This window comes from Oenanthe melanoleuca, chromosome 11, assembly GCF_029582105.1.
Source record: "Oenanthe melanoleuca isolate GR-GAL-2019-014 chromosome 11, OMel1.0, whole genome shotgun sequence".
Classification (NCBI taxonomy): Eukaryota; Metazoa; Chordata; class Aves; order Passeriformes; family Muscicapidae; genus Oenanthe; species Oenanthe melanoleuca.
In genome coordinates, this window is record NC_079345.1 from 11,929,294 (window position 1) to 11,944,637 (window position 15,344).

Consider the following 15,344-nt stretch of genomic DNA (forward strand, 5'->3'; position numbering starts at 1 on the left):
CCCACCAGCGTCAGGAGAAGCACCTGGAGAAAATGGTGAGACCCTGAATTAAAACACTTGGTCCCTGTGATTCAGCTGGGTAACTTTTCCAACACAAGTAGTAGCAGATACAGAAATAATACCCTATTTCCATCTTAACAGTCTTTTCAGGCAAATGACACATCAGTAGATCAAGAACTACACCCTAAATTTATGCATTCTCACACTTATTTATTCACTAACTTACTCCAATACCCCTTTATAGTAACCAAAAAAAATTTAAATACCTTCTAGATGAAAGTGTTCATCACCAATAGTGTCTCTGTAGCCTTCCCCAGATAAATCCTGTTTAAAACAAAACAAGACAAATTAACTACAAATATACTACATAAAAAGTGTTGAGGTGTTAACAATATGTATTTATGATTGCCAGAATTAATTTATAACGTGAATGAGAACACAGAAACTGTTTTCCAGGAAAGAAGTCAATCACCTTAGTAGTAGAAGTCAATGCATTTGGTGCTATTTTACACTGCTCTGGACATACTTCTGGACAACAATTAAGTGAAGATGAATTGACTATATAGGGAAAAGAGAAAAAAAAAAGACCATATTTAAATAATTATATAAAGTAATATTTAGCATTTCAATGTTCTTTCAATCAAGATTAAAAAACTCCAAATGGAAATGAGAAATAAGTCCTTCACTACCCAGAGAGGAATGTTATCACTTGGTTCCACCAACAAACAGAAAACTTCCATATGCCAGAGGTCACCCAAGAAAAGCAGATACTAGATTCTGACAAGCTGCCTGAGCCCTCAGTTCTGAAATTAATGAAATTCTGTCAGCCCCAGTATGTCTAGAACAATACAGAAGCAGATGCCACAGATACACAAATGAACTTATCTCAGACCCGAAAACATTTCTCCAGTGGTGCTGAACTAGTTATAAAGGGCATCAGTGGGATCTGGAGCTAATCCCAGTCACAAATACTCTGAAGAGCATTCTTGCTCTATGTTAACAAACCCTCCAGCTCCATCACCCCCCCAGCTAAGCCATGAGCAATGGCTCCTATCCTCATGTCCTGACTGCTCTCAGCTTTCCAAAGCTTGGGCAGCACCACAGTGTCACTGACCTTACACTGCAGTCCAGCTCCCTGGATCCTCCCCCAAACACTCTCTGCCCTGATAAAGTTATGGTGACAGAGAAGGATATGGGCCTAAAAACCTGGTGTGCTGCACTCACAGCCATTCCAGCTGCATCTGCAAAAACAGACCAGCAGCACACAGCCAGAATTCTCAGCATCAGCCTGTGGGCTGGAAGTTGACCTTGGAGAGCTTTTAGTGCAAGATAAAGATAAGGGAGTAACCTGTGAAATTTAATGTCTGGTTGTATTCATTAGCTTTATGGTTAAGGAATTTGATCATGATAAAGGCAGTTCACCTCTTTTTCTTGAAAAAGCTGGCAGACTTCTTTACCTTCCACATGCCCAAATGTTATTCCTTGAGATTAGTTACAACAGAGTAACTAAGCCACAAAAGCATATTTTAGGAATTCCTCTGTATCAATTTCTGCAACAGCATGTTAAAAATTAGATTTCACTAACAATACTGGATACCAAGCCCAGAAACCCTGCAAATACTTCCTTTTCAGAGTCACATCCCCTGAAGTAAAGTTATTCCTTGAAGGACAAATATATCTGAGAAATGCTGGCAAACTGGCCTGGAATACTGGGATACAGCACACCACAATGCTGCTATAAAAGCTGACATTCTGGATTTATCTTTCCAGGTAGAAAACCACAAAAAACTACTTTTGTTCCAGTAAAAGAAAACCTGCCTTTTTCTGGGCATGTGCTGATTAATATCAATCATTACCTTAAAAATTATGGAAGGAACAAACAGAGTTAAAAGAAGACACAAAATGTTGGCATGACACATCATATTGCTGCAAGATGCTCTTTTCAGAACCATCTACAAGTTAGCATGCTTCTGTTTGATCAAATTCCCTCATGTCACAATTTTCCATAAGCTGTGAGAGCATACCTCTGCCTGCTCCCATAGATAATGATATATAGAAGTGACTCTGCTCTCCCAAAATGCTAAATATTGAATAACTGTTCCATTTGGGGTTTTGTGTTGGAGTTCCCACTCTCCTTGGAAAAAAAATAAATTCTGTTAACCTAGCCAGCAAATATGCAATGGGTAGGCAGTTGTGGTGTATCTCTGAGAATACTATCTGGATGGTAACTTTCACCTTCTAAAATTTTAGCTAAGCAAGCATTGCATCTGGGTATCAAACATTGCCTGTCAAAATGATGCCATTAATCTCACGCTCTACAAAACTCACAAGTCATTAATTGTTGTGATTTTTCGTATGTCTAAAGATATCACTTAAAATGAGCATACATTTGTTGATGAAAAATGCACTATCAAGTAACTCAAAGGAAAACAGTGGAAGACAGGGAGTGTAAAATAGTAGAGTGAAGCATTAATATTCATTACACTAGCTTCCTTATTTCCTCACTTTTAATCATTACATGGGTCTTAAGCAAATATGTTTTATATTCCAGTCTAGTTTCACTCCTTCTCTAGCTCCTAGTTATTTAAGTTAAAGTAGTAACTTAATGCAAGCAAATTTCCAGTAAGTGTTTCTGCCTTAAACCAAATTATTATAAATTAACACATTCTAAAAAGTGTTTTTCATGCTGTTGAACCATAATATAACTGTTAGACAGCACATAAATTGACAATCCATCCTGAAACTGATGAGAGTATTGTTTGAACATTTAGTGACACATTTGAGCACACTTCTCAGCTCCCACTCAAAGGTACTCCTCTGTGGAAGATTCTGACGTGGATCATCTTTGATAGACAGACATGTATCTGAGAAGGGTGTGGGCAACTCTTAAGATTTTACAGGGGAAAAAAATGTAGGAGAAAAAACATATATTGTCTCATTCATCTTATCATCATTAACTTTTCTGTCAAAAGAACTGCAAGAGAGTTACCTGAATATTTTTAGCACCACCAAGATAGATGGTGCAACCTGGATAAACACCAGAATGCACCTGCCTGAGAAACAGTTTCTGGGCAGTATAGTGAACTCACACATAAAAATATGAAAGTTGAGCAAGAATCAGAGAAAACAATTCTGACTGCAGCTCATCCTGCATAATATTCTCTCAGTAACCCAGATAAATTGCCTTAGAGTGGATAAAACAGTGCATCTACCCCCAGCACCCCAAATTCATAAAGTGGGCTAGAGTTAAAGAAAAGGTCAATGGGTAAAACAGAACTCGCAGCTCAAGAAATTCAAGTGGGAAGCAAACACTACAGCCAGGTAGGAATATTTGACTCTGGGGACAAGTGGTTCAAGCACAAAGAGGACTTGGGCTTGAGGGGATGAAAAAGGCAGGAACAGCCCTGCATCCAGCCAGGCTCTGCCACAGGCAGGAGCAGTGCCCAAGAGCAACACTGGGGTCATAGGCAGCTGTATATCACTGCCCTGACACGATGCTTTAAATCACAGCACTGCCTTTTCTAACTGGAACACTGAGTCATGAAACAACCAAAACCAGATGTACCCTCTGAAATACTACACAAATGAGGTCAGAGCTCTTGAAAGAATAAAGAAAAGAAACATTTACACAGAAGGATTATTCCAGCATGCCATTGCTATGGGTTGCTGAACAGAAACCCATCTAGAGTAAGTGTCTCTACCTCACCAGGAGTTTCCCAGATAAATAAGTTGGCTGCTGTTAGCTACCAACACAACTCACAGTAAATGACTGAGATCCAGGCTCAAACATGTGCTTCAAAACCCAGAACAGCTTGCTGCCTGGCCTGGCTAGAAAGGACCTTGTGCCCCATGTACCCCACTCTGATAGGTGCTGCTGTACTCAGATTTAAGAGGGTACACCCCAGATTTAAGAGAAACACCCCAATGCTTCTATTCAGTTGGGTACAAGTCCAGCAATCATCACTTGCTTCCCACCTTCACTGTGCAATCAGACATCAGTGCATTTTAACTCAATGGAAATTTTAATTTTTTTAACCTCAACTTCAGCCCTAACAGCTCTGTGCAGTCTTCTTCCTGATACAAGGCTCTGGAGACAAAGGCCAGGCACTCACTCTGGGGCTTCCAGCTATTGACTTTCTTCTCACAGACCATCTGAAAATGCTGCAGTGCAAATACTCCTCCTTCATCCTGCCTACATCACCTTTGCTGGCTCCCTTTCTGCTTCTGCCTTGAGGTCAAGCCCCCTGACTTCCCCTTCCAGGCTCTGCACTGGTGTATCTGCAGTCACATCCCCTAGTCCTGCCTCCCCGACCCTACACCCACCAGTTGCTCTGCAGAATGACCCCTCTCTGTCCTGGCTCTGCCTTTCCACATCACCCCCACGACACCCAGCACATTTAAGGCACACAAGAGCCAAAGCTCCTGACTGCATTCACAAAGTGTATTTCAGCAGCCTGTGCCTCACCTAACACGGTGCTCAATACAGTTTTGCTCCAGTGAGAAGTACAGACAGATACATCCATACATATATTAGATATTTCAAAGCATAACCCTTGATTTAAGTGGGTTATCCTGATAACAAGCACATTTTCAAAGCCTGGGCCCCTCTACTCCTTGTATTACATCTCAAGTCAATATTGCATTAATTAACATTTTTCTAAAAGGTGTTGCTCTTCTCAAGTAGAAACAAGTTGCTTTACCTCTCTCTTTCTTCAAACACCTCGTTAAAATACTTTGATTTAGCCTTAAGATACTAAATTTTCCACATTTTTGGCAGAATAAGTGCACATATTTCCTGATTAATTAAGTTTTTGTCGAAGAATCATATATACTTTTTTTTTTTTTTTTTTTTTTTGCACAACACATGCAGAATGACAAATAAACCAAAAACCTTTCCTCCCTATTTTTAACCATCTGACTGAAACATGGGGTTTTCTCTCTTTATTCTCATATTGATGCAATAAAGTTTTGGAATGAGCAAAGTTGAAGAAATGCATTTCACAACAGGACTGCAAGGCACAAGATATGTGGTAATTCTAATGTCTTGTGTAGGTTTTAAATGGTTTTAAAGTCACTGCCAACAAGAACGCTGTGTCACCTACACACAAACTTCAATTCTTGATGTAGAAAAAACAATCCCAAGAAACAGAGGCTCAAGAGAATGAGGATGCCCTTTGGCCTTCCAACAAAACCACTGAGGGCCTGTCAGGTGCTGAGTGGCCATTCTGTTTCAGTCTCACTTGCAGGAAGCAAGTTTCCAAAATAAGTCTGATTTTCATACAGCAAGTCCTTAGCAGATTGTGAAAATGTGAAAACCTCATCTATTGAAGATGCTTCAGGAAACCCATCCAAACCCCAAAGCAGTCATTATTGTTTTATTTTTTTTTCAGTCTTGTTCAGACTTGAAGAGAAAGAGGAAAAAGACTCTTGAAAAACAGTTGATGGAAGGAACCTTGATCCCCTTTGGGTATCTGAAATTTCCCTTGGACTGGAAGCACAGCCATGTGTAACAATGACCAGCCCCAGCCTGGGCTCCAGCACTAGGAAGCCTCCTGACACCTCAGATAATGGTGTCCCTTTTAGGCTAATGTGAGTGGAAGCAGAAACTCAGTTATCCTGAGGTGGTCATCATTGTTTAAATACACCTTTATAGCTAGGCTAAAACCTTGAACATGAAATAAATAAGGAAATAAATAAATAAACAATTCATTGTCAGACATATGTGGAGAGGACATTGTGCCAGGCCAGCAGCTTCCATGCACAGGTACCCATGAGGTCAAACATGAAAGTAGGTATTGATGCACACAATTTTGAGCAATCACTACTTACAGGCAAAAGAGAAGAATGTGCTTTGGGCATGCATCTGGCTCTCTCAGGATTTGGAAATGAAGATTTCATCGTAATATTCTCTTTCAAAAATGCTTGAAGATCCACCTCATGAGCTTTTTCAAATAAACCATACACTCCTGGTATTACAGTATTCTATTTAGGACAAGAGCTTCCTGTCCTTCTCTGTTCATAAGTAATCTATAAACCCAGGGCCTTACACAGATAAAAGTATATATGCCAAGCCTCACTATAATGAAAATTGAAACCAGGTGAATACATGTAAAAATTAAACATATGCCATACAGAAAAGCACTATAGAGCAATACACATTTATGCCTTGTTTTAAGCCTAATATCATTCTTCTACAGCATATTTCCCTTTTTCCTCTGCAATCATGAGGTCTTACTTTTTTGAAGTTTGCATTTCTGGATAATTTAATAATACAGATAATTCACTAGGATGCAATGTTCTGTAGAGAATGCATAAACCAGTTCACACTTTAAAAAGTCAAGGTGACTCTGATTTTTAGACCCACATTGGAATAGACACTGCAACTGCAATAATGTAGATTGTTCAGCAGAAGAAACAAGCTCGACTTCTGTAGTGTTTTTTTTCTCTGAAATAAGAACCTGTCCTCTGCCATTACAGAAGAGTTTTTCTTCCTCTACCATGCATTGAAGCTTCTCTCAGATAAAATTTCTTCATCATATAATCACAGCAGGTAGAGTTCTTAAGAAAACAGACTTTTCCTCTAAGATCCATGACAGATGATCTTGGATGGGTTTAACTGCTGTGGCTTAGGATTTTATTGCCTTTATCTGCCTTGTTGGCCTCTGTGCCCAAAGTTATGATCTTCCTAACAGACAGAGCAGGACACAATGGGTTTTATACCATAGATACCAAAATTCATCCCTTGGTACTTAGCATAATGATCACACTAATCTACCAGCTCCAAAAATAAAATGGTGAAACACAAATGCCTTCAGTTTGGCTACCTCTGTTCTCTGGGAGCAGTAACTCCCAGCCATAAAAAAAAAAAAATTACTATTTTTATGATGTTTTAATCCTGGATTTCATGGAATTTATAAACCCTTGCTAGGTGTTTGCAAAGTGACATCTTCCATTAACACTATTATTGGAATTCTGTAACTATTAAGGCTTCTAATTTTTAAGGTGATAGGATAAAACACAGATTTTCAAGGACTTCTGCCAGATAAGAGATCATATAATTGAGAGCAACTGTTAGAACAGATGTACAGAATCAGCAGTTACTTTCTTCTTGAAGGGTCCAGCCATCTTCAACTAAAAAAGATCATCAGTCTTTGAGATTAAATAGAGCTGAAACAAGAAATGACTGCTTTTTGCTATATTTAAATTCACTTTGAAGCTACTTCAGAAGAATAAATGAACTCACTTTACAGATTCAGCTATTTACCTTACTTGTTCTAACTATCCTCTAATCTCCTTGCTGATTGGAAAATCAATTGTCCCATGTTCCCCAAGATCTTATCTTCAACATAGATTATACTGAGGAACATGTCTAAGGACATGAATGAAAGAGGACAAATCTTCATCTTCCTTCCAGCCTGGAGAAGCTCAACAACTTCTCTGAATTGCTTATTTTGGGCTTCTTCACCACAGCAGACAGATGGGCACAGCTATGTAATAAATCTGATTTTCTGTTCAACTTCCTTTCATGATAGATTTGGTTATCAAGAAACTCTTCAACAGACAGGTTTAAGTGCACTGAGGTGATGGTATCCAGGCATGCAGAAAATGGCTACAGAGCTTGAGTACAGAATAACTTGCTCATCTGAGATGTGATCATCTTCAGTGGTCATTACTGTATTGCATTCTGAACCTTCCTTGTGAGAATAGCCTGTGTCTTCCTATATGGCTCAGATTTTCATACAGCACAAGGGCTTAAAGCTCCCCCAGAATGATAATCAATGCTTCTCTATTATGTTTATGGCTCTAAGGCTTTTCCTGCTAATGGATGACGTATATTTATGCAGCTGGAGGAAACCTGGATTCAATAACTGCTCCACCACAGACTCACTGTGTGGTGTAGGGTAAATCACTTAAATCTCTCTGTGCCTTCGTTTTTCAACTGTAAAGCGGAATTCTTGATGCCCACCTTTGCAGAGAGCTCTGAATCCTCAGGATGAAAACATTCCTGCTAAATAATATTACCTTGTTAGGAAGCACAGGTGTGTGACCCTGGACACATATGCTAATGTTGAGCCATAAATCTGTCAACAGGAGGTGCTGGCAAAACAGATGGTTCACATTCCTTTTTAAACCACCCCTTTGTCCCCAGAGCCCAGGTATGTCAACTAATCATTTTATAACTGGTCGGGGTTTTAATGGGCCAGGAAGTCCCAGCAAAGCACAATGCCATCAACATTAAGGCTAAAAACAGAGCCAACAGGAGGAAAAGACAGACATGGAGGTTTCTTTTCTCCTCTGCAGCCTGGCATGCAGGACAAGCACTGTGAGGCTCTGCGGAAAAAGAGAAAATGAAAAGCAGAACCTATCTCAACACATTCCTGTAAGCAGTCCAGCATCAGTGACCATGCCTGGCTGGTGACTGATCCTGAATACATGAAAACAGACACATGTTTTTTAATTACCAGCAGTAAAACCCCACAGATGCACACCGTTTAAAAACTTAATTCAGATGAACAATTGCATGCTGATTCACAAGGATGTCAGGAGAATTACAAGCAAATAAAAAGTTCCCTTCCAAACATTTTCTTTCTAATTTAAGAGTTGCCTCTATTGTTAGAAATTCCAATTGCCTATCTCAATAGCTGAAAACAGCATATAGCATTTTCCTTGAAAATGGTACTGTAGCAACAAGACCTGGGGCAGGATTTGGGCTGCAGGCTGGGCAGGTAGGTGACAAAAGTGCTTGGGCTGGTGGGGCAGGGCAGGGCAGGGCAGGGCAGTCGGCAGAGTAAACAGAGCAGGCAGGGCAGAACAGAGCAGGCAGAGCAGGCAGACAAAAAGGCAGGGCAAAGCAGGCAGTAAGAGCAGGCAGTAAGAGAAGGCAGGGCAGCACAGGGCAGGACAGGCAGGGCAGGACAGGCAGGGCAGGCAGCACAAAGCAGACAGCACAGGGCAGCACAGCACAGGGCAGGCAGCACAGGACAGGCAGGGCAGGGCAGACAGCACAGGGCAGGCAGCACAAAGCAGACAGCACAGGGCAGCACAGCACAGGGCAGGCAGCACAGGACAGGCAGGGCAGGGCAGACAGCACAGGGCAGGCAGCACAAAGCAGGCAGCACAGGGCAGGGCAGCACAGGCATCACAGAGCAGACAGCACAGGGCAGGCAGCACAGCACAGGCAGCACAGGGCAGGACAGGCAGCACAAAGCAGACAGCACAGCACAGGCAGCACAAAGCAGGCAGCACAGGGCAGCACAGGCATCACAGAGCAGACAGCACAGGGCAGCACAGAGCAGACAGCACAGGGCAGGACAGGCAGCACAGAGCAGACAGCACAGGGCAGCACAGGCAGCACAGGCAGCACAGGCAGCACAGGGCAGACAGCACAGGGCAGGACAGGCAGCACAGGCAGCACAGAGCAGACAGCACAGGGCAGGACAGGCAGCACAGGCAGCACAGAGCAGACAGCACAGGGCAGGAAGGCAGCACAGGCAGCACAGGGCAGGACAGGCAGCACAGGCAGCACAGGGCAGACAGCACAGGGCAGCACAGGCAGCACAGAGCAGACAGCACAGGGCAGGACAGGCAGCACAGGCAGCACAGGGCAGGCAGCACAGGCAGCACAGAGCAGACAGCACAGGACAGGCAGCACAGGACAGGCAGCACAGGCAGCACAGAGCAGACAGCACAGGACAGGCAGCACAGGACAGGCAGCACAGGCAGCACAGAGCAGACAGCACAGGGCAGGCAGCACAGGGCAGGACAGGCAGCACAGGCAGCACAGAGCAGACACACAGGGCGGCCGTGCAGGCCCGTCTGCCACGCACATTCCCATAAATGGAATGGCAGGGCCCGCGGCCCACATCAAAGCAGGAGTTTAGCAGATTTCCCCTTCCCCTCCCCCTGAGTCTTTGAGACGGAGACTTCATACTCCAGAATTTAATATCTTTTTCCTCCCTCCCCCCATCAGCCCCTTTGTCTGTGTCTCTGTTCTCTAAGAGCTAACAGATGTTGATGCCATATAGTTTCAAAGAAAACTTTTGATGCCCACATAACTCATTACAACTAATATATTCCAAGAATGCTTGTAGCTCAGGAAACACTGGGGTGAAAAAACAGAGGAGAGGGGGCAAATGGCTACACTGAGTAAGCCTTGAGAGAAAATAAATAGTTCACTTCAAAGTCATCAGGGAATTCTTTAACAAGCTCTTTCTTCCGCAAAACACAGAACAAATTCAGCTGAGCCTAGAATTCCCAAAGGAAAAAAATAAACCCAAACCCCATACAAATGGCAAAGCAGGGGGAAGCATCTGAGAGGTCGCCTGGCCTGCCCAGCAACAAAGTGCAGCATTCTCAAGGTTCACTATTCCCAAGCAACCTGCAGCGTGGAGGGCACAAAAGCACCGCTGAAAAGACAGAGACTGTCAACAATAACAACACAGAGAGCCCCAGAAAAAGCTAACCCTGTCCCTCTGCACAGAATGAATGCAATGGCAACGAGATTGCTCAGTTCATGGAGCACTGTAAATCAGCCTTAAACACATGAAGAGGATGTGTCATGAATGTCACAACTGAAAACAAGAAACACCCCTCATTTAGCAAAAGCAGGTGACTGCAGGGCAAGCAGGTCTGTGTTCTTAGCTGTTTTCTAGGATTACAACTAGGATACAACCCTCCATAAATTTTGCTAGCAGGTCTCCTCCTCTCCTCTGCTGCTTCAGCACACAGCTGCATCCTCCCCTCCGTTTGGTGAGCAGCCCCCCAGGAGTCACCAGGGGTTGGTAGGGAGAAGGGTTGAGAGAAGGGGGAGGGCGAGAATGCGATTACATCAATTTCCACAGCAGGGGGATCAGATTGCATCATTGTACACAACTTGGGGCCCACTCTTTCATCCCTGATGCAGGCAAATTTCCCATTGAAATCAGTGGGAGACTTGTCTGTGCGAGGACTGCAGAATCGTGTGTTCTGTGATCACAGAATTAAAAAGCAGTAGGAAGCCACACCTGGCTGCACCTCTCTCAGTGGTTCTCTGCCCTCCATCGGGATAGATATCAAATCACAACAAACAAAAATACAGCACCGATGTTAAATCCCTTCTCTCCTCATATACAAACTCCTAAAAATCCACCACTGCAGTTAAAAGTCTGTATAAAGTTCCCGCCACTATACTGCAGATTTCACACAAAGCAAGTAACAATGAGAAAGAAAATATCAGGAGGAGGCATACATTGACATCTCTCATCCAACAACTAGAAAGCAAAGACTTTTAAAGGTTTTAGACAAACAGGTGCATTCTACTGCTTGTTGTTTTCTTATCCAGGGGTTTAGTTAGAAGAGGAGAAACAAAGGCAGCTCTACCGCAGCAGCAGCAACCCATGGTCTCGTTCTGAACCGTTCAAATACAAATCATAATACAATAGGACAATATGTGAAACATTACTTTTCCTTGGTGCTCACTTGCAAGCACCACACTTTGCACCCACTCATATCTGCATGAAAATTTTCCTTGTAGCAGCTCAATAGCCTCCCCAGTTCAGCTGCTGCTACTCCCATTCACACCTTCTTTGCAAAATAATTATCCCTCAAACACACTGGTAAACAGCTTAGGAAAACCAGAACTAAAGTCCTTTATCAGATTTGTGGAGGATAAAATGCGGTTCCTCGTAAAATGATTCCTTATTTTCTTTCCTGCCTCACTGTTTGGGGATAGGTCATTTCCTCTAGGGAATCACAAGGAAGGCATCCTCAAGCCTTGTGGCTTTGTAAGTTAAATACCAAATTACTAAGGACATCCACCACATTTCAGAGCATGAGGAAGCTTCAGCAGGAGAGCAGGGAGCAGAGCTGCTCAGGTAACTCAAATCTAGTCTGTGGCTGAGTGGGCCAAGGTGGAAAACCCCAGGAGAAGACAGAGGATGGCACAGAAGTACCAAACACTACAGAGCTCTTAGGGAATCAGAAGATTTGGAATTCTATTCCATAAATTCAAAGCCTTACCGAACTCTCAGTATAGTGGACCTTTGGGATCTGGGTTCTAAGTTTGTTCAAAACTCTCCATCCTCCATGGACTGAGGGGACTGCTGAGCAGGGGGGAGGCTGGGCAGCCCCACCAGGAGCACTCTCAGCTTTGGGCTGCTGGTGGCAGTGGCTCCATTGCCACTGAGCCATGTTCTGAGCTACCAGGGCAGCACCGGGCCAGGAGCTGCCTTTGGACTGCACTGTGGGCATTGCCCGTGTTTTTCTCCCCTGTCAAACTGCATATTCCAGTGTGGGATAATCACATGCTCCTTCTGCCCCACGTGTACCAAAACACAGTGAGGAAAAAAAAACCCCAAGAATCATGAAATATATGATACAACATAAACATTATGTTTTCATTTTCCTGGTTAGACCTGGTTTTAGTTTCAGCTCAGCCCCACCATGACTATTTTGTGACAGCAAAATAATTTGACCTTTAGGCTGAAAAAAATAGCAAATAATAATTAGAAGGAAAAAAACCTGACCCAGACCAAAAACTTAGTAGCTATTAATTTTAGTGACTATTGGCAGCAAGAGCTGGAGTTTCCCCCATGTAAGGTGAAGCACAACAGGAGCAGCACAGTGACAGAGATTTTACATTAAAGAGAGATGCAACTCCAGTCTGGGGCTCCTCCTAAAGCTGGTGATGCTTTGCCTTAGAAATCTGCACCTACAGCAATAATCTTGACTTCATACCATGGTTCTGCTTTCTATACTCAAAATTTTAACCGCAGAGTAAACAATACATTCAGCTTATCAAAAGTCTTGCTGGACTCTCTCAGATGTTTCTATACATTGAAAATTTATATTCAATAGGTTAAGTTACCTTTGCTAGAATTTATCAAACCCAACCCTCCCCAATTTACAGACAATCCACAGCACTGAACCTGTCAAGTGCATCTCCTTCAAATGGTCTCAGTAGCAGGAGACCAACAATATTGAAACTTGTAATTCCTTTCCATTCTCAAGCAAATTAAACAGATTTAAAATTAATTTAATTTTCACAAATTCTTTTTAACTGTCAAAGATACCATCAGTAGATTTTCAGCTATGTTGCCCTGAACAGTAAAGGTGTAGAAAGAAATCATGTAGATGTGCATATCTTCCTTAAACAGAATTTCTGATGACACACATGGGAATTGTACTACAAGTAGGAGGAAAAATACCCTACTTCAGCCATCCAGGATAGAGCAGATCCTTATTTTGATGCAACTCTGACACCCTGGACATGCAAAACCCTAAACTTTGGGCCAATGTTGTGGTTTTGTCTCCTGAGCTGGGGAGAATGATGCCCAGAGGCATCCAAAGACCTTGGAAGGGCATTTGAGGCTGTTTTCACCATTTCAGGGAAAATGTTGAGTTTTCTGGTCATGTGGGTTGGAGTGTGTAGGTTTTGTTTGTTACATTGCAACAACAGAAAGGCTAAGGAAAAAAGATTAATTTTGCCAAATACTAAGTTTCCTCTCAAGAAACACTGATAGAAAAACATAATGGAGCCTCACAAATATGGACAGTTCTTGTCCTCAAACAAAGGAATTGAACTTGCAATGACCCAGCCAAGCCTGGGTTGCTGAAGCACAGAGGAAGGTAATATTTATAGGACCTCTTTCAAAGGCTTTTTTTTTTTTTTTTGCCTTGTTCTCCTATTTCCATTAACAAGAATTACTGTATTACTTAGCAGTACTGTATTAGCCATTACCCTTCTGCAGTACACCCTGGCAGGGAGCAGTGCCTGCTCCTCACACAGACAAGGAGCCTCCCCAGCCCAGGGAACACACTCAGAAGGGTGCATGGGGTTTATTTTTTCCCACCTGCAGGTGCTTGCAGTAGAGCTGATCCCACTGAGCTCCTTACAGTGAGCAAGCCCAGAGAAAGGTGCCTGCACAGGTCTTGGGCAGAGAAACTCTATCACCCATGCCAGGGCTCAGCAGGGCACAGGTACTCCAGGATGAACCCCAGGGCCAGGGGTGTGTCTCCAGGACAGTGTTATGTGTGATTTCAGACACAGTGAGGGTACCTGACAGAAGCTGGCCTTGGCATCAGACTCCACACAAAATGGGAGAGGCCAAAGTCAGCACAGTGAGAAGCCAGCCAAACCAAGGGTATGGGATGCTGTCAACAGCCATGAGAGCACCATTTCCATGCCCTGAGCACATCAGCAGGGCTAGCAAATGCTCAGTGTGCTCCCCTTGGAAAGGTACAGCCCCCTTTAACAGGTGGCACAGGAACACTGCTCTGTGACTAGCACAAAGCACCTGGACAAAAGTGGAATCACTTGGGATCACAACAGACATTTTCTCTTCCCATAGAGGGTGGGAGAAAGCTGAAAGAGAAACTTAGGGTGTTTCAGTTTCATCACTGATCCACAAAGCCCTCAGCATGTGAGTGTGACAGAAACTGGAGTTTTGACAGTCACGTCAAATTCCCATCCTGCCTTTCTTTTTAAAACCAATTCCACTCCATCTTTGTGGCAAGGTTTTGTACTCATTTGCTATGATTTATAACATCTTATTTAAACATAAAGGCCCATGGAAATCCTTTACAATGTTTATACAATTTTTAATGTTTTCCATGAGGACCAGACACATTTGGGAGGGGAGGGAGGAAGGATGACAGCCCAATGCAGATTATATGGAGAGCAGCAGGCTTGACTGGCCCCATGCACCTATTTAAAGGGACAGCAACATTTTAAAATTCACATTTGCCTAGAAAAGTTTTACCTAGTCTTACTTGAATACCAGAAAGGCATTAAAGGAAGAAGAAAGTCTCAGCATTTCCAAACAACTCACTTTGACTTTAGAAAAACTGTTTCAATTCAAGCCTGGTATGCTTTTAATATACTCCAGTAAGAAAGGCACAAAAAGAGGAGTGGTACAAATAATCATGAAAATAAAGCTACCTTCATTTAAATTTTTTAATATAAATTAGGGGAAATATTCCATCACAGTCATTACTGGCATCTCAGTTGACATTATTTTCATGTCAAATGCTGTTGAATGCTGCTGATTTTTAATAGCTTGTATTTAAAAATGAAATAAAATGAACACAAATAGACCTTTCTCACTAGGCACAACTCTTAATTTCAGTCAGAAAAGTCTGTCAGGCAGCCCAGATTGCATCAACAGCTTCATGAGCTCATGACACACCAGCAGCACAGCACAAACTGTTGCCCAAGCTGTCCTGGCAGGACATGCAAACCTTGATTTTGATCCCAGTTTTGCCCTAGTTTCATATTTCTGTAACTGCAGCAGAACAAAATCAGAGTGGCTGGAAATAAAATTGTGCCTTCGCTGGACATTCAAGACCAACTCATTTTCTAGTCAGTC

General features: G+C 42.8%; 1 protein-coding gene across 2 annotated transcripts in view; it reads right to left on the reverse strand.

Moving 5' to 3' along the window:
- Nucleotides 1-15,344, reverse strand: part of NKD1 (NKD inhibitor of WNT signaling pathway 1) — a 107,863-nt gene that overhangs the window by 38,604 nt on the left and 53,915 nt on the right. For both annotated transcript variants that reach the window (XM_056500912.1, XM_056500911.1), the window contains exon 4: nt 267-324. In XM_056500912.1, the coding sequence (XP_056356887.1) occupies nt 267-324 (58 nt within the window). The remainder of the gene's footprint in view (nt 1-266; nt 325-15,344) is intronic.